Genomic DNA, 25,808 nt, shown 5'->3' with positions numbered 1-25,808 from the left:
CCTTATTCTGTCTCTCCCCATCTCCTCTTATTATATTCCTCTCTCACCTCTCAATTTCACCTTTTAAATATCATCCCTTCCTATTCAATTGATCCTGTGCCCTCTGTCTATGTATACCTGTATACATATATACACACATTCCCATATGTATTCATATACACATATACCCTTCTATATATATATATATGTATACATATGTACACACACACATATATACACACACACATGTATATTCCCTTCAACTATCCTTATACTGAGAAAAGTTTCATAAATTACAATTATCGTTTTTCCATGTAGGAATGTAAGTAGTTCAACTTTGATAAGTTCCTTAAGATTTCTTTTCCTTGTTTACTTTCTCGTGCTCCTCTTGCCTCTTGTATCTGAATGTCAAATTTTCTATTCAGGGGCAGCCAGGTAGCACAGCGAGTAAGAGCACTGGCCCCGGTGTTGGGACGACCTGGGGATTGAAACCAGGCTCAGATACTTAGCACCACACCCAGAAATAACTGGCCGTGTAACCTTGAGCAAGTTACTTAACCCCAGTTGCTTTAAAAAAATTTTTTTTTTCTATTCAACTCTGGTTTTTCATCATGAATGCTTGAAAGTCCTCTATTCCACTGAATGACCATATTTTCCCCTGAAACATGATACTCAGTTTTGCTGGGTAGGTGACACTTGGTTTTAATATCAGCTCTTTTGATTTCCAGAATATCATATTCTAAGCCCTTTGATCCCTCAGTGTAGAAGCTGCCAGATCCTATGTTATCTTGATTGTGTTTCCACAATATTCAAATTGTTTCTTCTTGGCTGCTTCCTTTGCTTGCTCATGTTGCCACTCAATTATTTGACTCTTGAGCTTTTTGCCACAGTAGAACTCTGCTTCCATAGAGGAGAGATTTGTCTCAAATAGCTGGGGTTTTCACAGCTGCCAGAGTTATTAGTTGGGTGCCCTCTCAGAAGCTTCCACTGCCTCTGGCACCTGGACACACACCCCAGGACCTCCACCCAAGATAGCAATCCAGATCCAAACAGGTTAAAGCAAGAGCAACTACCCCTCAGAATGGTCGCTTGTTCCCCCTAACGATCTGCAGGCCAGGAGCTCCGAAGTAGCCACATCGCTTCTCCCTCCCAGGGGCAGAGGCTGGACTGTACTCCCAGAACCCCTATTCCCAAAGTCCACACTGACCTTTTACTTTGCCTTTGGCATTTATGGGTTGGTAATTCTGGAAACTGCCCCAGCTGCTGGTGATCCACTCTCCCTAAGTCCCTCCAGCTGAGGTTGGTCTAGGCCACCCTGGGACTAAAACCTTGGGCTCATGTGAGGCTGGGCTCTGTTCTCAGTGTGCTGTGATGGACCCTTCCTCATTCCTTCAGTGGGAGATATGTTTCTCTCTGTCACTTTGTGCATTCTGTATCTCTAAAGTTTGCTTAGAGTCATATTTTATAGGTATTTGAGGTGGTTATTGGGGGAGCTCAGGAGTTTTCCTGCTTCTGTGTGGTCATCTTGGCTCTGCCCCCTTGACTATCTGGAAGGCAGAGATTCTAAGAGGTGCAGGTCAGGAGGGAGTATCTATGAGAAATCCTAAGCAAAAGTCTGGAGCCAGAAGGTGGAATACTGAGCCCAGAGAACATCAAGTAACCCAGAATGGAAAAGTCAGTAAAAGGGAATAATGTTAAGTAAGACTAGAAAGTAGGCTAGCATAAAAGGAATCTTCTTGTTCAGTAATGTCCAACTCTTCATGTCACCATTTGGGGTTTTCTTGGCAGAAATACTAAAGTAGTTTACCACTTCCTTCTTCAGCTCACTTTACAGATGAGGAAACTGAGGCAAACAGGGTAAAGTGACTTGCCCAGAGTCATACAGATGAAGTATCTGAGGCCAGATTGGAACTCAGGTCTTCCTGACTCCAGGCCCAAGCCTCTATCCTCTGTTCCATTTCACTTCCTTTTTCATTCAGGTTAGTTACCACATCAGAGTGTAGAGAGGAAAGAAGAGAGAGAGATGTTTTTGGTTGGAGGGGGTGAGGCCACCTAACCTCCCTAGAAGGAATCTTAGGTTCATTTATTTAAGTCCCTCATTTAACAGATGAGACTGAGGCTCAAATACATTAAATGACCTTCAAAGGGTTATATAGCTCTTGTCTTAGTGCATTAATTTCCTAACACTTAGCATTAAAGAGAATGTATATTGCAATACTGGGTAGAACACAGGATGCATACAGGGAGGGCAAAAGGGGGTGCTCTGGGTTAATTTATATTCATTATGTTAATTAGCCACAACAAGAAACTTGTGATACCCCAGGGCCACCATGAGAGTGCTGGGCTCATCAGTTAGTCAGTCAACATAATTTATTAAGTGTTTACCATGTGCCAGGCACTGTGCTAAGTGCTAGAATTACAGACGTGAAAGATGGTGTTTGCCCTCAAGGAGTTTGCAATCTAGTGGGGGAAGACAACCCGAGGCTGATGACCCACGTTAAGTGGAGGTTTGGGGATGAGCTTGTTACTCTGCCCTCCAAACAGCAATCAGAGGGGCCGAGGGCACTGACTGGATCTTGCAGCATGATGAGGAGGTTTCTGGGGCCATGATGGAAAGCCCCCCCCAGGGAAGTACAGCTAGGAGGGAAATGAAGAGTGCTGGGATAGGGAGGCGGAGAGAAGAAAAAAGAGACTTAATAAGTAAAAGCGTGCAAAGAATTAGAACAGGGCATAGAGATGCAACAACACCAAAGACAGGCTTTGCTTATTTCAAAATGTCATCTAGCTCTGGCCCTACCCCTCCAGTCAGAAACATACTCTCTTTTTTCCTTCCTCTCCATCCTCTGACCTGATGATAACCTGAATGATGAAGGTATCTAGTACTGAAGTCAAGAAGGCCTGAGCTCAAATCTGATCTTGGACGTTAACTAGCTATGTGACCCTGGGCAAGTCACTTAACCCTTGTTTATCTCAGTTCCTTCAGCTGTAAAATGGGAATAATAATAACCTCTATCTCTCAGGGTTGTTGTGAGGATCAAATGAGACGTGTAAAGTTCTTAGCACAGTGCCTGGCACATGGTAAGCACCATAGAAATGTTAGCTGTAACTGTTATTAAGAGGGGTAGAGACAGGAGTTAGACGCTTTAAAGGGAAAGGCCAGGACTGACTACATGCAAACAATTATCTCTAGGTTATTTTATTTTAAGAATAACTTTTATGGAATTAAGACAATTTGTTGTTTAATCATTACAGTTGTGTGCGACTCTTTGTGACCCCAGTTGGGGTTTTCTTGGCAAAGATACTGGAGTGGTTTGTCATTTCCTTCTCAAGCCCATTCCCAAGACAGATGAGGAAAGTGAGGCAAACAAGGTTAAGTGACTTGTCCAGGGTCACACAGTAATAAGTGTCTGAGGCCAGATTTGAACTCAGGGAGATGAGTCTTCCTGACTCCAAGCCTGGCACTCCACCCACCGCACCACCTAGCTGTTCCCTAATCTGGTTATTTTATACTATACACAAATGTAACATAATGAGAACTACAGCAGAAATAGCCAGACACTTAAGCAGTAAAATAGAGAAGGCAAGTCTTCTCTCCTTGCTTAAAACTTAAGCCTGAAACTTGAAAGGCAGAGAAATTCTAAATGCAAACACCCACACCTCTCAGTCAATTGCGACTCAACATTTCTGCCATCGTTCCTTTCTTCACTTTTTCCTTTAAACACACATGCAATCTTGTGGTCTTGCTCCATTTATCACACTGTCTCTTGAAAAACAACTTCTTTTAAAAAACAAAACACAGATTTACTAAGGTTAAATTCCATCATTTTCAATTACCCTGTGTTTTTCAAGGCATGTGGCAACTTGATCACATTAATCAAATACATACATGGATACCAAGCAGAAAAACCAAGCTACTTTGTGCCAGAGTTGCTCAAAATATGCCCGTTTGTCACTTGAGAGCCTGAACGGAAAAGCCAAGCAAACAAACAAAACCCCCATTAAACTTTCTGAAGGGAATTCAAAACTTTTTCAGTCATTTCACAATGCTCTAAGGACTTGGGCCAGGCAGTAGTTATTGCCAATGGCTTATTTTAAAAAGTAGATTAAAAGTAACTGGAGATACCAGCCTATGGGTAGCTATCTCCTGCCCAAGAAATACTTTGGGGTGGATTGTTCAAAGTTTCTCTGGAACGTTAAGAAAAATGCTTTGGAATTATGGAATGAAAGAGGTTTGTTTTAGATTATAGTGTGCAAAGAAAACTGATCTGTACTAGAAAACTCCCATACCATCCCCCAAAGGTATTATAATGCTTTTCTTTTTTTTTAATATAAGACTTTAGCTCCTAACAGGGATTAATAAAACTATTTGAAAGTGGAATAGAAGGAATTAAGTTTCAGCCATTGACTTGGAATGCTACGGAACTACATTTGCTTTATAATTTAGAGAGGAAACGAATGAGATACCGTGTTAGGGGTGATGAGGTGACCTTTGACAAATAACCAGACCAAAAAAAAAATGTTAGCAGAGAAGAATTAAATCATTTGACAATTCAAAGGGTAGACTGAAGCAATCTGCTTCACTCCCCCCACCCTGCCCTCACTTCTTTTTTTAGACCTAGAAGGGATCATAGAGGTCATCTAAACCAACTCATTTATTTTATTTATCTTTAAAAATTAAGCATTTTATGGAAATCTTGAACATCAGCACAAACAAATCATCTTGTTTTGTGGCTATTAACAGTGAAATAATTTAATTTTTATGTGTGAAAGCACATTTTTTCTCCACCTGAGTCTTCATCAGGATTCTTTATTTGCCCATTCTTTCTCATTATCTCTCATATGATCGTAGTTAGTGTATCCTCTGTACTCCAGCTTCTACTTTTGTTAGCATAGTGAAGCACATTTATCTTGTACCCATTAATTCTTTCTATTTGTTAAACTGGAAAAAAATAATCTCCCCTCCACAATTGAGATCTTATGTTTAAGTCTCTCATCCAGCTGGAATTCACTAAGACATATGGTTTAACATGTGGCTCTAAATCCTTTTTCTACCATATTGCCAAATAGTTTTCCCAAATTCATTGGCCAAATAATGAAGCCTCCTCATTTTCTATAGCTTTATCAAACAATAATATTTTGTCTACTTTTGAAAGGATATTCTGTTCCATTCATCTATTTGGTTTATTTCCCTTCCAGTACTATAATGTTATTTTTTATGGTAACCCTTTTGTAATATGTTTTAAAATCTAGGATTTCAAGACCACTTTCATTTCCTTTTTTCTTTCAGTGTGAACTGTGATATTTTTACCCTTCCATTTTTAATATAAATTTACTTTAATATGGTTCTAAAAAGAAGCCTCATTGGTATTTTGGTTCATATTACATTAAATATATACATTAATTTATGAAGTATTATTATTTTTATTAATCTAGTCCATCCATGAACAATGAATTTTTCTCTAGCTATTTAGGTTCTTGTATACTTTGGTCATTATAGTTTTATCATTCTTACACAAGTCCCAAGCATAAACATTCATTTAATTGTTGGTACTTCATAATAGGCAGGTATGTTAATTCACTATTTTCTGTTGTTATCGTGAAAGAGGCTTTTTTATTATGTTTTCTTTGATCTTAGTTATTAACAGTTTATTTTTCTGCGTTAATGTTGTGTCCTGCAACTTTACTGAGTTCATTTATTATTCCCATAAAGTGATTCGTTGAGACATTTAGAATTTCTAGATACACTACCATGTTTTATGAAACCTTCATTTCCAATGTTAATCCTTCTAATACCTTCTTCAGTCTTATTGCAATTACTAGAATATTCAGTACCACTGATTACAGACTGCATCTATATTTAAATTGGAACTCAGTAAAGGACCATAAGGGGATGATTGACATGTTCAAAATGAGTAGCTAAGAAGACACATTAAAAGTATTAACAACTGATAAAAGAGGGATGTTGGCAGAGTAGAGCAAGTGGCATAATGTTACAGTAGCCAGTATTAAAGATGGACAACTACTGTATTAAATATATGGCTCCAAGAATTTAGAGGCAGGGGTAGATCTGAAAGATACATAACGTAAAGCTCCTTGAGGGCAAGGGCTGTCTCACTTTTGTACAGTGTCTAGCACAATACTTAGTACATAGTTGGTACTTAATAAATGCTTTTTGATTGATACATTTTTAAAAGTCAGTAAGGTTAAAGCACATTTTTATGATGGATGAGCAGAGTGAAAGGACATAAGAAATCTTCAATCTCTTCAAAGTTTATTACTTGGGAAATTAATGATATGTTAGTATTGGCCTTGTTGTTGAGTCCCTTAGTTGTGTCCGACTCTTCATGACCCCATTTGGGGTTTTCTTGGCAAAGATATTGGAGTGGTTTTCCATTTCCTTCTCCAGCTCATCTGACAGATGAAGAAACTGAGGCAAATAGGGTTAAGTGACTGGCCCAGGTTCGCACAGCCAGTAAGTGTCTGAGGTGGGCTTTGAACTCAGGTCTTCCTGATCCTAGACCTGGCTCTCTCTCCGCTGTGCCACCTAGCTGTCTTTCTGATATTGGTCACTCATTGGGAAAGGTAGATGTGGGGATAGTGTCATAGACACGTTGAATAGCTTTGTCTTTGTCTTTTTCCTCCAGCTGTGATCACCTTGTACATGGTTTACTTCCTCCGATGGAATGAAAACACCTCCACTGCCACTTACCATCTCTTTAACGGCTTAAACTTTTTAGTCAGCATCACAGGAGCTATCATTGCTGACTCTTGGTTGGGAAGTTACAAGTAAGGACGAAATGCCTCCTGTTTCCATAAGCCCAGAAAATGTAACCTAGGAAATTAGATAATATTTGACTCAAGACCTTGAAATAAAATAGTAAATGAAGTGGATTGGGGCTACATAAAGATAAAAGTCCAAGGAAATTCTGTGTAGGATTGGCAAAGCTGCTTGGGCATCTTTTACCAGGAAGGAAATGAGGTTGTTCTGTGATTTGGGGAGTTTTGGTTCAGAACCTTTCCCTTTGCCCTGAATATATTGAGATCCCTTTGGTGTACCACGACACGAGAGGACTCCCTCCAAAGTCTGCCTCTCTGACAGTAGTCATTTAAGAGGAAGTCAAATAGCAGATGTTGAAATGTAACTGCTAAGGTATCCCCTGCCCCGAAATCAGACAGGGTTGGGAAGAGACCAGGAGATTTCAGGTGCCCAGATTCTCTCTGTTTTCCTCAGCTACTGTTATTTAACTCTGCTCCTGGTTCATTTCTTTCTTTTTTTTCCCAGTGGGATTTGGAGATACTGAATCTACATTCATTAAATTTACTGTAGTGCTATTGCTCTTCTAATGGGAAGTTTTGTGGAGGCTGTGGACCAGTACACAGCTGTCCTCCTGAGCAGGCTCTTGGGGTTCTCAAGAGCAGCAATCTTGGACCCTATGAGAGCAACTTAATGCTTTTATAAGTACATCTGAAGAGATTGAAGAATGCAGTTCATAGAATGCCAATGTTTCATTAGAACCCTGAACTTTAGACCTCTCACCAAATCTTTTAGTGAAGTAAACTAAGACTGCCTTTCCTGATCACTGGCTCTTGCTTCAAGTGTTGATGAACAAGTATTAAGTCAAAAGCACATAAAAGGAGCAAGTTTGCATAATTAGCACCAGGTTACTTGAGAGATGATTTCTCACTACATCCTTAATATGTTAATATTAATTCTATTGTTTTAGTACAAAATCCTTAGGAATTTCTGGTTAGTTTGAATGTATGCGTTCTCCTGAGGGGTTTTAGGTTCTATATTTATGTTCCCAAGTCCTGAGTTCAAATCCCACTTCTGACACTGACTCTGTGTGACCATGGACAAATTACTCAACCTCTTTTGGCCTCAGGTGACACTCTGACACTCATTTACTAAGTTATAGATGGGTGTGATTTGGGTTTGTGATGATGAACTTCCCACACATCACACATCCCAAACACCACAGATTACAGAAATTCTATGGATTGATATTGATAGGGTCCTACTCCCACACATACACAAATTGCCTCAAATTCTTTTCCAGCAGTTTCTGTTTCTGGACATTCCTTAGAAAATGATTGTGTTGGGGTGGGTAGGTGGAGAAGTGAATAGGGCACTAGCCCTGGAGTCAGGAAGACCTGAGTTCAAATCTGGCCTCAGACACTTGACACACTAACTAGCCATGTGACTTTGGCCAAGTCACTTAACCCCAATTGCCCTACAAAAAGAAAAAAAAAAGGTAGTGTGTGTGGTATACTGCCAAGAGTGATGGCTTTGGACTCAGTAATTTGAACCTGGGTTCAAAACTGATCTTACACATTTTACTACTTGTGTGATATTGGGTGAGTCAATTCCCATGACCTTTAATTTTCTCATCTATAAAATAAGGATAATGATAGAACCAACCTCAAAGGATTATTGTGAAGATAAAATTAGAATAATGTACATAAAAAATTTCTGAATCTTAAAATGCTACATAAATGGCAGCTGTTGTTCCTTCTACCCTTTACACTCTTTGTATATTTAAGGGCATCTAAGTATTTAGTTAATATTATGCCATTCATTGATAATTGCTTCCAGTGCTTAATTGAACATTGCTTCCCCCCCCCCCCCCCACAGCACAATCGTGACGGGCCACATTTTGTGTATGATGGGTCACATGATACTAATACTCAGTTCAGTGCCTGTAAAGGGAGGACAGTTGATTCACCTGTAAGTACTGCCTGGGATCTGGGGTGGATATTGTCAATTAAACAGATGCCCACATCACCCTACAACTAGTTCTTCTCACAGTATCTCAGGAACATTGCTCTTATCCTTGGGTTTGTAGATACCTGGTGGTTTGGGGCATTTGCTCATTTGTTTAGTTCAACTCTGCAGCTGGATGAGTGAGCAGCTTTTCACTTGGATTTTTTACTTTACCCCTTGGTGAACTTTTGGCACTGTAAGCATAAAGCAACACTTCTTTCCTTTTTCCCATTCCCTTTTTCTGTCCCTATTCTTGTTTCATCTTCTCCCTGTATATCTTAACTCTGTAATTTACTCTCTTCCCCTCAGGGCAGGAAAGGTGACCTACTGATCCATTTATTTTCTTCTCTGATTACCTTACTTATAAGGAGCATAATTCTGTCCTGAGCTGTGAAATGGAAGATGAAGGAGAGAGATGGGACTAGGGAATGGAGAGGGGATTATGAGAACTTTTGAAGGCCTTTAAAGATTGTGAAACCCTCATCCCTAACCCCAGGAGGCCTACCATTTCCTTTATGGGTGAGGAGAAAGCCTGTATGCTAGTACATGTCTCAAGCAAGAATTAAATGGTAGCACCTACCTATCAGAAAAGGAAGCATTGAAAGAACTTTTAGAAATGGTGGAGACCCAAAGGGAAACTTCAGGTTGTAATGTCTGGCTAATGTGCTGATTTTCATAAAGTTGAAGAAGGTGGATTCCACAAATTAGAGACTGGTCAGCTTGACTACAGTCTCCAGAGGCATCATTATAGGGAAGATTTGTGAGCACTTAGAAAAGAAAACTTTAATCACCACCGGACTGCATAACTCACCAAGGACAAGCTGTGCCAGACTAACCACATTTCCTTTTCTGACAAGGTAACTAGTATGGTAGATCAGGGGAATGTGGAGACCTGGTATGCCTGGATTTCAGTGAGACATTTTACATAGTCCCTCATGATATCCTTGTGGAAGAATTGGAGAGATGTGAACTGGATGATAATACAGCTAAGGTGGGTTCAGAAGTGATGGAAGGAATGCTTAACAAATTATTGATCCTGTTAATTTGGTGTGGTACAGGGCTCCATACTCAGCTCTGTTCTGTTTAACATTTTTAATCAATGACTTGGATGAAGATGTAGATGCCATGCTTACCTGCCTCTGCTGATGACCCTGAAATAAGAAGGAAAGATATACATTAGATGACACAATCAAGATTCAAGAATATACAGGTCAGGACAATAGGCCAAATATAACAAAATTAAATTTAGTAGGGATTTAGATAAAGTTCTGTGGTTGGGTTAAAACACTCAGCTACACAGAGCAAAGGGAGTGCAGAATGGGGGAGGCAAAGCTAGATAACATCTGTATGCAAAGGACTGCATGCTCTCGAAAACCATTGTAATGTGGTTGCCTACTAAGTTAATTAAGTCTTAAACTGTGGTAATAGAAGTGTCCAGTGTAAGGGAGTGCTCTGTACTGGACAAACCATCTCTAGAATGGTGTGTTCAGTTCTGGGCACCACATTTTAGGAGAGTGAATGAAAAACTGGAGTTATGTTCATGGAAGGACAACTATGATGATGACAGAACTTGAAATGATATCATATAAGTAATAGTTTAGAAGCTGAAAATTTAGCCAGGAACAGAGGAGATTTAGGAGAGAGAAGAAATTATTTGCAAATATTTGAAAGCTTGTCATGTAGGAAAGAGATTAGACTTATTCTGTCCTTGGCCCCAAAGGGTAAAGCTAGGGCCATTAGGTAGAATGGGAAGGGAAGTGGATTTGAGCTTAATATAAGGAAGTCCTTCATCATCATTAGAGTTGTTCCAAAGTAAAATATGAGGAATCTTCATAACTAGTAAGTTCCCCATCCCTGTATACGGCCAAGAATAGAATGGTCATTTGTAGTGGCTATTTTAGAGAGGAATCTTGCCTTGGATGAGTGCTTAGCTATTTGGTTTTTAAGGTCTCTTTCCACTGGGAGATGCTTTTCTACTATGTAGCTTTTTCCGACCTATCCTTATGGGCTTGTATAACTCATCTTTCAATGCTTCTACTATATTTCTTCTGTTGAGCTCATTTTTTCTCCTCACTTCAGCTTGGGCTAGAAATGTTTCATTATACAGTATATTCCCTTTTTTGACTGAAGGAAAGTAAGAATAGGAAATGGAAGATTGAAGATGGGGGGAAAATACTGGATTTGAGTATCTGACACATCATGTTTATTTGAGAACTTGAGGGACAAAGGAATGAAGGGTGGGGCCACGATAGTCATGTGTTTTCTCAGTGAAATAGAGAATCCTCTTCCTATGGATGAGCCTTTCAGTCTGTTCCTCATGAGCCAGTGCCCTTCCCTATTGTTTCTCCAGAGATAAATCTATCTCTGTCATTGTACCTTTGACTCCAAAGGGACTTTGGTTGTCATGGATGAGGAATGGGAAAGAGGGGCCAATACACTCATACTAAGCACACTAAAGCAATATGAAAGACCATCACTGACACAGTCTTCATCTTTCCTTGGCAGGACCCTCTTTATCTCAGGATTCTCCCTGATTGCCTTAGGATCAGGAGTCATTAAACCCTGTGTTGTGGCCTTTATTGGAGATCAGTTTGAAGAAGAGCATGTAAGAGCCATGAGTCTTTTCTTTTATTAGAATCACTTTTGGAAATTAAATTTAACTGCGATGGTTTTATGACCTAGTGGTTCTGTTGATTCAGCAATGGATTTTTGCAGCAAGTAATCTATCACTTCATAAAATGCAGCATTTACATCTCATTCTGTCCTGAAGTCATGAGACCATTACCATGGGGCGACTAGGTGGTGCAGTGAATAGAGCACCGGCCCTAGAGTCAGGAGGACCTGAGTTCAAATCCGGCTTCAGACACTTAACACAAAAATTAGTTGTGTTACCTTGGGCAAGTCACTTTACCCCAATTGCCCTACCTTCCCCCTTCCAAAAACAAACAAAACAAAAAAAGAGAACATTAACCAGTCAGAGCTTAACCTGAAACATAAATAACATCTTTGATTTTCCAAACTGGAAGTTAATGATTTAAAGTTATAAATGTATAGATCATAATATAAAATGGCTTTATTTTCCATCTTGACTGGTTTACATGACATGTTACATGAAAGAGCAAATACTTTTTAGATTAAAGTCATTTAGATAATAAGGAAGGAACATAATTAATTCTGAGGGAAGAATAATAGAACTAGAAGGAACACTGAGTAGATTGTCTTTTCAAACCCTTTATCTTCAGGTAGGTAAATGACCTAAGATTTATCCTGTTCTCTTTTTGAAGGCTCTAAAGATTTTCATATTTTTTCTCATTATACTAGTGGTATCATCCTGACATTCAGAAAATTATCCTGTTCAATGGAACAAAGAAAACCAGAATTATAATGAACCAATTGTCTATTCAGCTCAGTATTCTGGCTCTGACAGTGGGACCAAAGGAGACCGTGATCATTTGCTTCCATGATTTTGACCTCAAAATCTTAAGGATATTTAGTTTTAACTTCCTCATATTAGGAATAATTTTTCTTAGACTATTTCAAATGTACAAACTCATATCACTACAATATACTGGTGATTTTTAGAGTTATAACTTCATTTTCACTTTTTTTAAAAAAGCATAAGGCCACTGGACCACAATCTGCTGTATGCTAGCTTTCTTGTCTCCTTGGCATTTCTCCATTGTGCTAAGGTCCCATGAAATATACCCACTTGTCTTTGAAGTGTCTACAAATCTTTCTTTAATTTGTCTTGCCATGCCTTGAACAGTTAAAACTTTAAACAAAAACCTTTGCAAGCCTTTCTTCCCTTGTAGCCCAAAAGAACCTCTTATAAATTGCTGAAGGCAATTCACAGTATTTCAATAGTGGACCCCAGTGCTTTTTCATCTTTCTCCCTCATTGAATCAGCCCTAAATTTGGAAACCACTTCACAAAACTCTGGGATTACCCAACAATGGCTTCCTTTCAGAAGAAGCCTGTGAAAAGTGATCTGAGCTACTGAGCTGAGGGAATTTCCTAAGAAAATAACCCTTTACACAAGTTAATCAGCTTCTCCAATCCTAAAAGGTCTTTGCACTATTTATTTCTTACTTTATTAGGATATCTAGGTAGAAGAACCAAGGTTTGTCTAAAATAGTAGAGGAAATCACTGGAGGGGAAAATTTTTTTTAAAAAAGAAAAATGTTTTTCCAAAGAAAATTGTTATCTGGATAAAAAATATTCCTCCTCATTCCACCCTCCCTCTTCACTAAAGGCATTCTTTCAGTGGAAAATTCTGACTAGAAAAGACTGAATATAAAGTTTAAGGCAGCAGGGGGAAATGCGGTTTTTGAAAGTCATCGAGGGAGAACAGCATGCCTAATCACAGAAAACTAGAGGAATCAATAGTCAGCAGAGTGGGTGATAAGCAGGGTGGTAGTCAGTTGAATCCATTGATATTGAAGAGAAACCCAGCTGCTTTCTAATACATGCATTATGAAATCAGAATTGGGAATGGGGAGTGTGAAGGCCACCTAGGGGCATTAGGGTCAGCATAGAAGGAGTAGGCAGGCTTTCAGAATAAAAAATCCTAAGCCTCTGGAAAGCAGCTCGAGTTTAGACAAAATGTTGATCTTTTTGGCTTTTTTGAACTCCCTGTATTTTTTTGTCCCCTAATTTTTCTTTAGCAGATTCTCTTAGCTTTGTCCTCTGACTGGCAGTTTGCCTACTGTAATGGTGTCCCAGTCTTTCTGGTAAAGTCCTAGTCAAGTTTTCGATTATATCTTCTCACCTCTCATCCTTATCCTCATTCCCCCAGCCCTTTAGCAAGAATTGCCTTGCTGAAGGATTCCCTAATTACTAGGGTGTGCAAATTTGGGTGATACCTAACATCAAGAGTTTGACAATCAGTCCCAGATTCTGGAATAGCACAGTGCCCATCCAGGACCCTTCCCTCACAGAAAGCCAGAGGAATACAGATGTTACATGAGCTTCAGACTACCTTTCCTGATCGGTGGGACATTGAGGGCCATTGGAAACCATATAGAAATACAAAGAATCACTAAACCCCTGCAGCTGAGCTCCTCCGAACCTTGTCTGACTGTTTCCTCATGTACTCTCCCAACACCCTTCACAGCATCAGAGGCTGTCTGTCCATTCATACGCTCATAGATCGCTGCTGTTCTTCAACATTAAGTGCTCCTAAAGACTTCCTCTTATCTCGAGCTTGTTGTTAACATTTAGTGGGATCTTATTCTTCCACAGTTGTGTATTATGTTGATTATTACCCCCCTATACACACACACACAACCAAACAGGAACTAGTAGACTAGGACTCCACCGATTTAGCTAATAGAGTTTGTTTTAAATCTAGGAAGGGGATATAAAGTCATAGTTATTAAGATATATGAGAAAGGATGTGTAAATGTCTTGTGATCATATGATTCAATAATGATAAAACAGTATAGGAAGGTAACCATATGATTATTAAAATTCTCCTTAAACCTGTTTGGCGAACAAGATCATGGTTCAGTCTATGCATATCGCTGATAGCTTAAAACACTTCGCTATCCTGTCTCTTCTTTCCAACAGTTTCCACACACTTGGTCAATTAGGAGCCTTTATTTTGTTCGACTATGTAGGTTTAGTAATGGGTTTTGTTTTTCTTTCTTTCTCTTTTGGGGAGGGAGGAAGAGAAGCCAGGTTTTTGTTGATCATATAAAAAAATAAAGTTTAATATAAAAAACCCCAAACCGCTTCCATATGATACTTCAAAAAAGAGTAGTATTCATATGGAAGATACATCATCATCTTAATTATTTATTTACTTATTCTGGATCTTTCCAAGCTCTATTATTTCATTCTGGGAAACAGTTGACAAGAATTATATCAAAGTATTCAGGATGTAAACATGTTATAGTTTATTGTAAGGATCAGATCAGTCATTTTTTTGTTGTTGTTGTTGTTTGTTTTGTTTTCAAAAACCTTTTTAATGAAGTCCAGGATTTTTTTTTTTTTGAGATTAGCTCATAGTCACACAGCTCAACTCCAAATATATAATCTTTTAAATATTTGGGTTCTGACTATTTTTTTTTTTTTGCTTTTTGGAGGGCAATTGGGATTAAGTGACTTGCCCAAAGTCACACAGCTAGTAAGTGTGTCAAGTGTCTGAGGTCATATTTGAACTCAGGGCCTCCTGACTGTTGCTCTATTCACTGTGCCACCTAGCCACCTAGCCACCCCACTTCTGTACTATTTCTTTTGGTGAGCTCATCAACTTCCATGGATTCAGTTATTATCTTTGATATGTTTACCCAGCCTTAACCTCTCTGCTGACCTCCAGTCTCACATTGGACATTTTGACTATGTACCCCATAGACAAAAACCAAACTCATTTTCTTTTCCCCTAAACCATCCCCTCTTCCCTAATTTCCCTATTATTATTTAAGATACTACTGTCTTCCCAGGCACTCAAGGTCATGATTTAGTATCATCTTCAACTCTTTTCTCTCTCTAATCCTGCCCCACCATATCAAATCTATTGCCAAGTAATTTTAATTCTACTTTCAGATCTTTCATATATGACATCTCTCTTCTGACACTTTTACCACCCTGGTGTAGGCCCTCATCATCTCATGCCTGGACTATTGCAATAATCTTCTGGGGGTAGGTGGTGCAGTGAATAGAGGTGGTGCAGTGAATAGAACACCAGCCCTACAGTCAGAAGGACCTGAGTTCAAATCCGGCTTCAGACGCTGAATACGTACTAGTCGTGTGACCTTAGGCAAGTCACTTAACCCCAATTGCCCTGCCTTTCCCCCTTTAAAAAAAAGAAAAAGCTATAGCATTCTGGTTGATCTCCCTGCCTCAAGTCTCTTTCCACTCCAGTCCATCCTCCATTTAGCCATCAAGTTGCTTTTTCTAAAGCACAGGTCTGACTTGTTCAATAAACAAGTTCTCCCTGTTCAATAAACTCCATTGGATCCCTACTATATCCAGGATCAAATACAAAATGCTCTGTTTGACTTTTAAAGCCCTTCATAACATGACCTCTTTCTATTTTTCTAATCTTTGTACACTTATTCCCCCAAAGTCAAATACTTTGTAATCCAGTGACACTGATCCTTGCTTTCCTCCCACATTACCATCTATTTCCTAAGTCTGAGCATTTTCGCCAGCTGTTTCTCCTGCCTGGAGTACTCTATTTTCTTACCTTTACCTCCTGACTTCCCTGGTTTCCTTCAAGTTTCAACTAAAATCTCATCCAGCAAGAAGACTTTCTTCAACCCCCTTAATGCTGGTGACTTCCCTCTGTTGATTACTTCCAATTTATCCTGTCTATATCTAGCTGTGTATCATTCTTTGCAGTTATCTCTTCTATTAGGTTGTGGGCTCATTAAAGGTAGGAACTATTTTTGCTTTTCTGTGTGCTTAGCCCAGTGCCTGGCACATAGTATACACTTGTGGACTTAGGACACCAGGCAACTGACAGGAAAACCCCTCAAATCCCCATTATATCCTCATTGAAAGTAGAAACTCCCAAATAGTAAAATCTTCTCAGTTAAAGGGAGGCTATAGTGGAAGTATATATATTAGATGTCACTTTTATGTCCTGTGAATCTATATCAACCACAAAAGGCTCATTGGGATCCAGATACATAAGCTCAGTAGCCAATGTAAGCCTTTCTTGAGTTCACCAAAAGAAGCCTCCATTGTGGGTGTCTAGTAGGAGGGCTTTGTAGACTATCAAGCTAATTGGAGACTGTGACACACCTTCACAGTTTACAGAAAACTTCAAGCATATTGTTTCATTATAATGGAAGAGGATTGTGAGTAGTAGCAAGACTGCTAAGCAGATAAGACAGCTTTCCCATATTAAAGTGGCAATGTACAATATATCCCTTCCACATCATGGAAGTTAGGGGTGCAGCACCCCTGTGATCTGGAAAATCCACTTAAAATTTTTTTGCCCTCCCTTTGTCAGAGAAGTCTGAATCATTATGCTGTTAAAGATAAAATATGGTGATATTATCCAATACTACATGTATGTTTTAGGCATTTTTTAGTTTCTAAACTTTTTCTGTGTCATCTACTGGCCTTCATGTGTTTGCAGCTTCCACAAAACTCTCCCCAAATTCCCATTTAGTTTCTTAGGCTGACCCATGATGGTGTGGAAGGCATAACTATAATTTAACATCAGAAGATCTGATCCTGGTCCTGTCACCAATTAGCTAAGCAGGTTATTATTGATCTTTTCTGAGATTTAGTTTCCTGTCTCCAAAGTGAAGGGCTTGATCTCTAATGTCCATAAGTGAGAGGTATGGTCTTCTATGGTTCTGAAGTCCTAGAACTAAGGGTTTTAAAATTTTCCCTCTGGTGAAGGAAGTGGAGTGAGGTAGAATCCTGAGTCCCAGTTGAATGTATATGATTGTTTTGTTTTGTTTTGTTGTGCCTTTTTGGAGGGCAATTGGGGTTAAGTAACTTGCCCAAGGTGACACAACTAGTTGTGTGTGTGTGTGTGTGTGTGTGTGTGTGTGTGTGTGTGTGTTAAGTGTCTGAGGCCGGAACTGAACTCGGGTCCTCCTGACTCTGGGGCCGGCGCTCTACTCACTGCACCACCTAGCCGCCCTTATGATTGTTTTTTTTAAAGTTTATTTATTTTTAGTTTTCAACATTCACTCCTATAAGCTTTAAATTTTCTCCCCTTCTTTTCCCTCCTCCCTCCCCAAGATGACATGCAATCCTATATAGGCTCTACACATACATTCCCATTAAACATACTTTCACATTAGGCATGTTGTATAGAAGAACCAGAATGAATAAGAGGAACCATAAGAAAAAAAAACCCAAAACAAAACAAAAAAGAAAATAGTCTGCTTCACTCTGCATTCAGACTCCATAGTTCTTTCTCTGGATGTGGATGGTACTTTTCATCATGAGTCCTTTGGAATTGTTTTAGGTCCTTGCATTGATGAGAAGGGCTAAGTCTATCAAAATCAGTCATTGCATACTGTGGCTGTTTCTGTGTACAGTGTTCTCCTGGTTCTGCTCACTTCTCTCAGCATCAGTTCATATAAGTCCTTCCAGGTTTTTCTGAAGTCTACTTGTTCATCATTTCTTATAGCACAATACTATTCCATTACATTCATATACCACAACTTGTTCAACCATTCCCTAATTGATGGTCATTTCCTCAATTTTCAGTTCTTGGCCACCACAAAAAGAGCTGCTATAAATATTTCTGTAAATGTGGTTCCTATTCCCATTTTTATGATCTTTTTGGGATACTACCCCAGAAGTGATAGTATGCACAATTTTATAGCCCTTTAGGCATAGTTCCAGGTTAGTCTTCAATGTTTAATGTATTTAAAAAATATATTTAACAATCATTTAGCAAAAAAAAAGTTGTCTTTGACCATAGCATTTGTTTCTCTTCTGACTGGAGTCATTGGTATTCTTACTTCCTCTTTATCCTCACTGCTTTCCATGTTTGTAGAACACAAGATCAGTCCACAGCAAATATACTTTAAGTGATTCTACAAACATAGGCTGTCATGTAGACCAGACATAAATGGAATAGAAAGAGGAAATTTAATCCATTAAATTTCTGCCAAGGCCATCACCTAATTACCAATTGTCCAAATTTAATTTTCTTTTGGCCGTAGGCACAAACAAACATAGATGTTAGTTGTAATGTTTGTGTTTTGGAAATCCAGGGAATTATGAGTTTTGTTCTTAGTTTTTGTATCCCTCGAAATGCTGACATTGTTTTGTTCCATCTTCTTTCAGACAGAAGAAAGGAGAAAGTTATTCTCGATTATGTATCTCTTAGTCAACTTGGCATTCTTGATTTCAACAATTTTTATGCCCATGCTTAGAGGTCAGTATGGCTTACAAGGGGACTGAATGGAGTGGAAATGTCTTTGCCATGGTCTCTTGCAGGGCTCTTAGAAAAAAAAAAACAATAAATGCTGTATTTGGAGTCAGAGAATATGGGGTCATATCCTAGCTCTGATACTCACTAGTTGTATGACCTTGAACAAATCATTTAATCTCCCTGAGTCTCAGTTTCTTAATAAATGAAATAAGGAAGTTGGACTAGAAAAACTCTAAGGTCCCATCCAGCTCTGAATCTATGATATGAGGGGTGACATTGTCCTGAGAAGCTAAGCTGGTTCAGCCTGTGGTAGACTTTGGCAAATTCAAATGCAGGAGTATCCTCATTTTAACTGATATAGGCATTCCAGAAAAGCTTCGTGTCAGTTGAATTTTGGGAAATTGATTCATATTTGAAATGAGGCATGACCCATAGAAAACAATGAATGATTATTAATTGATTGATTGGCTAAAGGTACCTATGTTAAAGCTTTAGAAAATTAATAATTTTGCACCGATTACCTTATCAAACTAATTAATTCATTTTAAAAGCTAATACTTTCTTAAAGCGAGGAATACTTTTAATAATAAAAGGATAAAAATAATTCATATATTATTTATGTGCATGAAATAGAATAGAATTTTATCTTTATACCATTCTCTACTTCATGGGATTTTTACAGAAAACTTTTTTTCTATAAGGAAATGCAAATAATAAATGATAAAAAATTATTTCAACTAGGGGAGACTAGGTGACACAGTGAAAAGAGCACCAGCCCTGGAGTCAGGAGGACCCGAGTTTAAATCCGGCCTTAGACACTTAACACAAAAAACTAGCCGTGTGACCTTGGGCAAGTCACTTAACCCCAACTGCACTACCTTTCCTCCTCCAAAAAAAGCAAAAAACATATTTAAATTATAGTCTTGTATTTCTATATCCACATTCTGGACATTTTAAATCTTATTGATTTTATCAATATACCTAATGGATATAGTAGAAAAATACTACATGGGAAGTCAGAAAACTTGAATTTCTGCTTCCAACTTTGCCTTTAAACTCACTCTTTGTGGGGCATTGGGCAAGTTACCCCTTACCCTCCCCCAACCTTCAGTTTCCTCATCTGTACAGTGAGAGGACTAGACTAGATAATCTCTGATGTCCCTTCTAGTTCCTGGATCCTATGATTCAATGGCAAAAGGTATTAATAGATTATTAATGAAAGGAGTACAGGACAAATTGGGGTGAATTAAAATCTTTACTAAGTTGGCTTTAAAGGAGAACCATAACCTGGTTCACTTCCACAAAGGATTAATGAAAGAGACTAGACAAATCACAGCCAATTTGAATACCTCTTGGAGTATGCAAAATGCGTGTTATGTCTGGAGACTCATGATGCCATATTTCAATATATATGTTATTGAAGTGTCTGTGGTCAAAATATCTTTTGTCTATTCTATTGATCCTGGAAAACAGGTTCAATTCATCAGGGTGTTGTTGGGGTGTTTTTGTTTGTTTGTTTGTTGTTTGAGAAATAACTGCATACAAAACTGGAGAAGTGCCGAGACAAGTAGAGTTTCTGTTGCACACTGTAGGGAGATAGGAGGTCAGAATGGCAAGTCAGAAGGTAAACATGATTTTAACCTGGGGATCTAGGCCAATATTAAAGACGTATAGTGGTTTCTGGGATTTGCAGTACACTACTGTGGATTTGCCACAGTCCTCTTTTCTCTGAATAGCCCTGATAGATTTCCTATAGTTTCCCCAACAACCATTATCCAGTGGTTAATTATTAGAGAAAATGTAGCATTTGATGTTGTTCCCTTCTTGGACTACACTGTACTTTTATGTTAGAGTTCAAGACTTCAAATATTGTCAGGGCCATTTTATTCCAGATAGAACTGTAGTACAATGCTTTCTTATGCCATCTTCTCTTTGAGCTTCTTGTTGGAAGAATACACATACCCATCCTGAGAGAAGGAACTCTCAAAGATAAAAGGTGATGAAATCACCATAGAGTGTGACCACTTCAACCTAGAGCATCAACAAACAGACTAAAAATCGAAAGTCAGTGATAGGCCAGGTATTCATGTGTCATGTCCAAGTTGATTCCTCACCTGTCTTCTAGGACCAAACTCTTGGAACCTGAAATTTGGACCTTTGCTCACATCAGCTCTGCTGCTTGCTGTGGATTGTTTGTTTTGACCCTCATTTTTATCTACTACATTGCCTTGTATGTCTGGCTTTTTCCAGGCAATAAACAGATCATTTCCATTGCTTCCTGGTAACTGGAGATAGCTTCCCCTGCTCCAGATCAGGGTTTAGCTTGCACCTGGAACCCTTACTAATCATGATCACTGCCTGGCCCTTCTTCCACTCCTTCTCCCCTGGGAGTCAGGTCACATGAAGCAGTGCAGATAGCACATTTCAGAAGGGACACTGACAAACTGGAACATGTTCACAGGAAGGCAGACAGAATTTTAAGAGGATCTAAAACTTACGCCATAGATTGGTTGAAGGGATTAGGGATAGTTAATACAAGAGGTACAGTGCTACTATTGTCACCCTGAAAAGGCAGTTTGGAGGGCAGAACCAGGACCAGTAAATTTGTAGAAGTTCCAAGGAAGCAGATTTTAGGCCAACATAAAGAAAAACTTCCTGGTAATTAGAGTTCTCCAAAAATGGAATAGGCTGCTTTCCTAGGAAGTCAATTTCCTATTACCAAGTTTCCAAGTGGAGGCAGAGTAACCACTTGTCAGGGAAATAGTAAAAAGAATTTAATCTCTAGGTGTGAATTGGCCTAGTAGATGATTTCTGTAGCCCTTTCCTCTGTAATTCTAATATCCCTTTATTCTAGGATATTTACCACAGGTTTTGTGATCTGTTAAAATTTCTAAGATCATCTCTAAGAATCATACTGACAAAAAGGGGAAGAGAATGTGGAGAATCATAGTTAACTCTTAGCACTCTATGCTGCCCTAGTCCCATGTACATCTGGGAATCAGTAGAGTGGAATGGAGGTCTATGTCCAAATACCAAAGGTCACTATATATATTCTGATTGGAGGCTTCTCAGTGGAATTTTCAGAAACACTTGTCAGTGTTGGGAATATAGATATATACATGTCGAGATATATAGATAGCAACGGGTCATAAACAATAGGGCAAGTAGTTAGGGTAAGGGGTAATGAGGCCTAGTTGTTATTTTAGGAGAGGTGAAAGGCACAAGGGCAAAGGAAGCTAAGGATACAGAACCAGAAGAGAATTGCAGAGTGTCCATATGGACACAGGTTAGAGCAAGCCTATGAGTTAAGAACAAGGGAAAGCTGTAGTCAGGGCAAAGTAAAATACAAGTTTTGGATCAATCAGAAAATTGGAAGCTAGGAAGGCAGGGAAGCAGGTAGTAACCGCTATGGGGGAGAGCAATATGAGAGCTCCAAGGGAAGGCAAAAAGTCAAGAAATCAAAAAGCTAAATGATGTTAAAACTTGTTGAGGATTCAAATATTCATTTAAACAACTAAGAATCAAGGTCATTTGAAGGAAATGAAATAGCAGGCCAAAATAAGTAGGAAAACAAATTCAAGGTACCGTAATTTTTAAAAAAAGAACTTCAATAACTGAAGAAAATTTTCTTCTTCTACATCAGAGTTTTCATAAATGTCCTTGTTAGTCTTCTCCCCCACTTCAGCTCCTAATATGGTCTATTAATTTTGTACTTATCCTGTATGTATTCATCATTTATTTATGAACATATCAGAACCTTCTAGTAGAATACACACCTTAGAATCTATCATAGAACATTAGAGATCATCTAGTCCAGTCCCTTCATTTGACAGAGAAGGAAACTGAGGTCTGAAGAGGTAAAGTAACTTGCCTGTGTCAAGCTCCCAAGTACCAGAGCTGTGTTTCAAAACCAAATCTTTGACTTTCAGTCCAACGTGGTTTCCCCTCTCCCATTATTCCTCACAGCCTCGGAGGCTGAGTTGTTATTACTTCATTATGCAAAGATTTTCTCTAATAAGGACATTCCATTTTCAAGTTCACTAATACTTAAATGTTTCGCGTTGCGCATGTTTGAGAGTGATAGAGATAAAGGTGGTAGAGATAAAAGTCTCTCTCCAAGAGGGTATGATGGAAAGGAGTGCACCAACCAACCAACCCCCATCTGTAGTTCTATGAGGTTGAGCCATGGAGACTAATGGGAATGAGAACGGGGATAACTCTCCCTTATTTTTGCTCTCTGTAGCTGACATCAGCTGCTTTGGAGGAGATTGTTATATGCTTGTCTTTGGGGTCTCTGGATTATTTCAACTGTCTGCAGTGGGTAAGTTGGTTCATATTGGGGTAGTACTGAGGGGAAGGGTGCTTATTTCCAAGAATTGAGGAGTGCAAAGAAAGCAGCAAGGCACCTGCCTGAATGAAGCAACAATAGTAATCAAGACTTCTGAATTCCTACCCTGAGAAAGTGCTTTCTCATTCAGGTCTTCTATTTCTTTTATTTTCAATTGCCCAGCACTTATTTTCTTTCCCCATCTTCCCCCAGTTCCCAAAAAGAACCAAAACCCTTGCAAGAAATTTGGAAACAAATTCTCACCTTGACTATATAAAAATGTATGTCTCATTCTGCATCTTGAGGACATTTCCTCAAGATGTCCTCTTGGGTGGTTAGCATTTTTAATCACTGGTCTTCTGCAAACATGGTTAGTCATGGCATATATCAACATTCTTAGGCTTTTCCAAGTTGTTTTTCTTTACAATGTTGGCTTTTTTGGTGCATAAATTGTTCCCCTGTTTCTGATCACTTCAATCTGTATCAGTTCATATAAGTTTTCCAGCTTTCTCTGAAACTGTCCTTTTCATTATTTTTTATGGCACATTTTACATTCCACTCACATACATAATTTGTTAGTAAGTGATAGAGTTGCCAGTTGGCATCTCTTCCTGATCTCTGCACAAGGTCAGCGCTCTCTCAACCAGATCTGGAACTTATGATGCAGTACCCAAGCTGGAAGGTTCTTTGCAAGTACTCCTGACTAAACCCTATCCCCAATGTCTGTAGGCCTCTCTGTCTCCCTAGGCTGACCCAGGCTAGAAAAAAAATGATTCACTAATTTTTTTTCTTTTTTCCTAAACAGGAATCAATGTGGTAAGTTTTCTATATCTTTGTGGTATAGTGTGGGTCTACTTTATCCTTTTGGTCTGCCATCTTGACTTGTCTCTCCCCTGAGTCTTAAAGACTTTAAGGAAAGTCATTGTGACCCAAATCCACTTTTCCACATTTCCCAGATGAACAGATCCAGTGAATTATTCACCAACAAATATGGAAAATTCTCTAGAAATAAAAATAATGGTTTACTTTGGAAAGACTTACCTGACCTAATACAAAGTGAAATGAATAGAATGAGGAGAACATGGTACACAGTAACACCAATATTGTGAGATGATTAACTGTTAATGACTTAGCAATTTTCAGCAATAACAATGATCAAAGGCAACTCTGAAAGACATATGATGAAAAATGCTATCCATCCCCAGAGAAAGAATTGATGGAGTCTGAATACAGATCGAAGCACACTTTTTATACTGTCTTTATTTTTCTTGTTTTTTTGTGTGTATGTTTTCTTTTATAGCATCACTAATATGAAAATAAGTTTTACATGACTGCATATGTATAAACTATATCAAATTGCTTGTCTCTTCAATGATATGAGGGGAGGAAGGGAAAGAATTTGGAACTCAATTTTTTAAAAAAACAATGTTAAAAACTGTTTTTACATGTAATTGGGGAGAAACAAAATACTAAATAAGTAATTAAAAAATAATAATGGCTTACAATTATATAGGACTTTACAGTTTAAAAAGTACTTTTCTCACAGTAAGCCTGAAAACAACTTACTTAGATCAAAACAAGTTGAATTTCTGGGGTCCATATAACTCATTTTTATAGTCTCCCTAACATGTTTTCACTGGTATACATTCAACCTCAGTTATAATATCAAGATTACAGATATCATATAAATTTCAGTGGGAAAGAACAAATCCCTCAGCATCAGAACACTGGAACTTTGGGATGCCATATAAATATGAGTTGTTGCTATTATTATTATTATTATTATTATTATTGTTATTCTTATATAATCCAATACTACTAAAAAGTTGTGCCTTTCCAAGGAGCCAAAGAGCTGTAACTCTGGCTCTGTAAATCCAAATTAAGGGAGTAAAACCCAAGTCCTTTTCAAGAGAGTCTGCTAGATTGTTATTCAGAAGCAGCAAAGGTAAGTGAATAGAATGAATCTTTCTACTTCAATTCCTGCTCTTCCAATAATTCTGAGAAATTTTATGCATTTCTTTTCAGTTGCGTTTTCATTTGGAAGTGAGATGTACAAAATAATTCCTCCAGAAGGAGACATCATACTTAAAGTCTGTAAATGCATGTGGGTGAGTCATTAGATATTTTCCCTATTTTAAAATTGAAATGTATTAATTATAGTGGTTTGATTGGTCCATACTTAAGATTTTGTTGGTGCAGGAAACCCCTAGTAAGAAATTCCTTACATCAAATCAGAACCTCAACTCTCTTCCATTTGTAGTCTTAGGATTAACCTAGAATACTGAGAAGTTGTGACTTGTCCAAGGTCACATTGCCAGTGTTAGAGATAGGACTTGAACAGCAATTTTCCAAACTCAGACTGATTTCTTATCCACTACATGCTACCACTCAGTATTAAGATTAGAGAGCTGTAGATATTACATTTTTTATCTTTTACTTCATGACACTTGGGGATTTTTCCTAGCTATCCTTTTTTTTTTCTTGCCAAGTTAAAGTTGGTCTTATCTCTCTGCTTAAATATCTTTAAATAGGCAAACCCCTTTTGTCATATCCTGGTCAGACAAGATATTGTTCAGAGGAACAGGGATAAACATAATAACCCCTGGGCAAATGCTGAAATTTTATGACCAATCTGACTTGGGGAATAAGAGATAATATAGATAGATAATAAAATAATAGAAGATAAATGTATGCTGTAGGGAAGAAGGGTAGATAAGGAGTAGGTCTCTTCTCATGACCCTCTGCTTTTTTCCAGTTTGCTATTTCAAACCGTGTGAAGAACCACTCCAGTGATATTCCAAAGAGAGAGCATTGGCTGGACTGGGCAGCTGAAGAGTACCCAGTGAGTCATGGTTGTAAGTTTAAGTTGTCTGCCAGCATTGAAGGCT

General features: G+C 38.5%; 1 protein-coding gene across 1 annotated transcript in view; it reads left to right on the top strand.

The window, feature by feature from the left end:
- The window catches only part of LOC138147447 (solute carrier family 15 member 2-like), an 87,835-nt gene that overhangs the window by 14,685 nt on the left and 47,342 nt on the right, over positions 1–25,808 (top strand). Inside the window, exons 4-10 of the mRNA XM_069069964.1 lie at positions 6,624–6,765; positions 8,612–8,704; positions 11,246–11,345; positions 18,506–18,596; positions 22,837–22,914; positions 24,946–25,028; positions 25,676–25,762. Coding sequence (XP_068926065.1) covers positions 6,624–6,765; positions 8,612–8,704; positions 11,246–11,345; positions 18,506–18,596; positions 22,837–22,914; positions 24,946–25,028; positions 25,676–25,762 — 674 coding nt within the window. The remainder of the gene's footprint in view (positions 1–6,623; positions 6,766–8,611; positions 8,705–11,245; positions 11,346–18,505; positions 18,597–22,836; positions 22,915–24,945; positions 25,029–25,675; positions 25,763–25,808) is intronic.

This window comes from Petaurus breviceps, unplaced genomic scaffold (assembly GCF_028583685.1).
Source record: "Petaurus breviceps papuanus isolate PSGF00001 unplaced genomic scaffold, PetGlider_PUasm1.0 90792, whole genome shotgun sequence".
NCBI classification, from domain to species: domain Eukaryota; kingdom Metazoa; phylum Chordata; class Mammalia; order Diprotodontia; family Petauridae; genus Petaurus; species Petaurus breviceps.
This window is presented reverse-complemented; position numbering and strand designations above follow the sequence as displayed.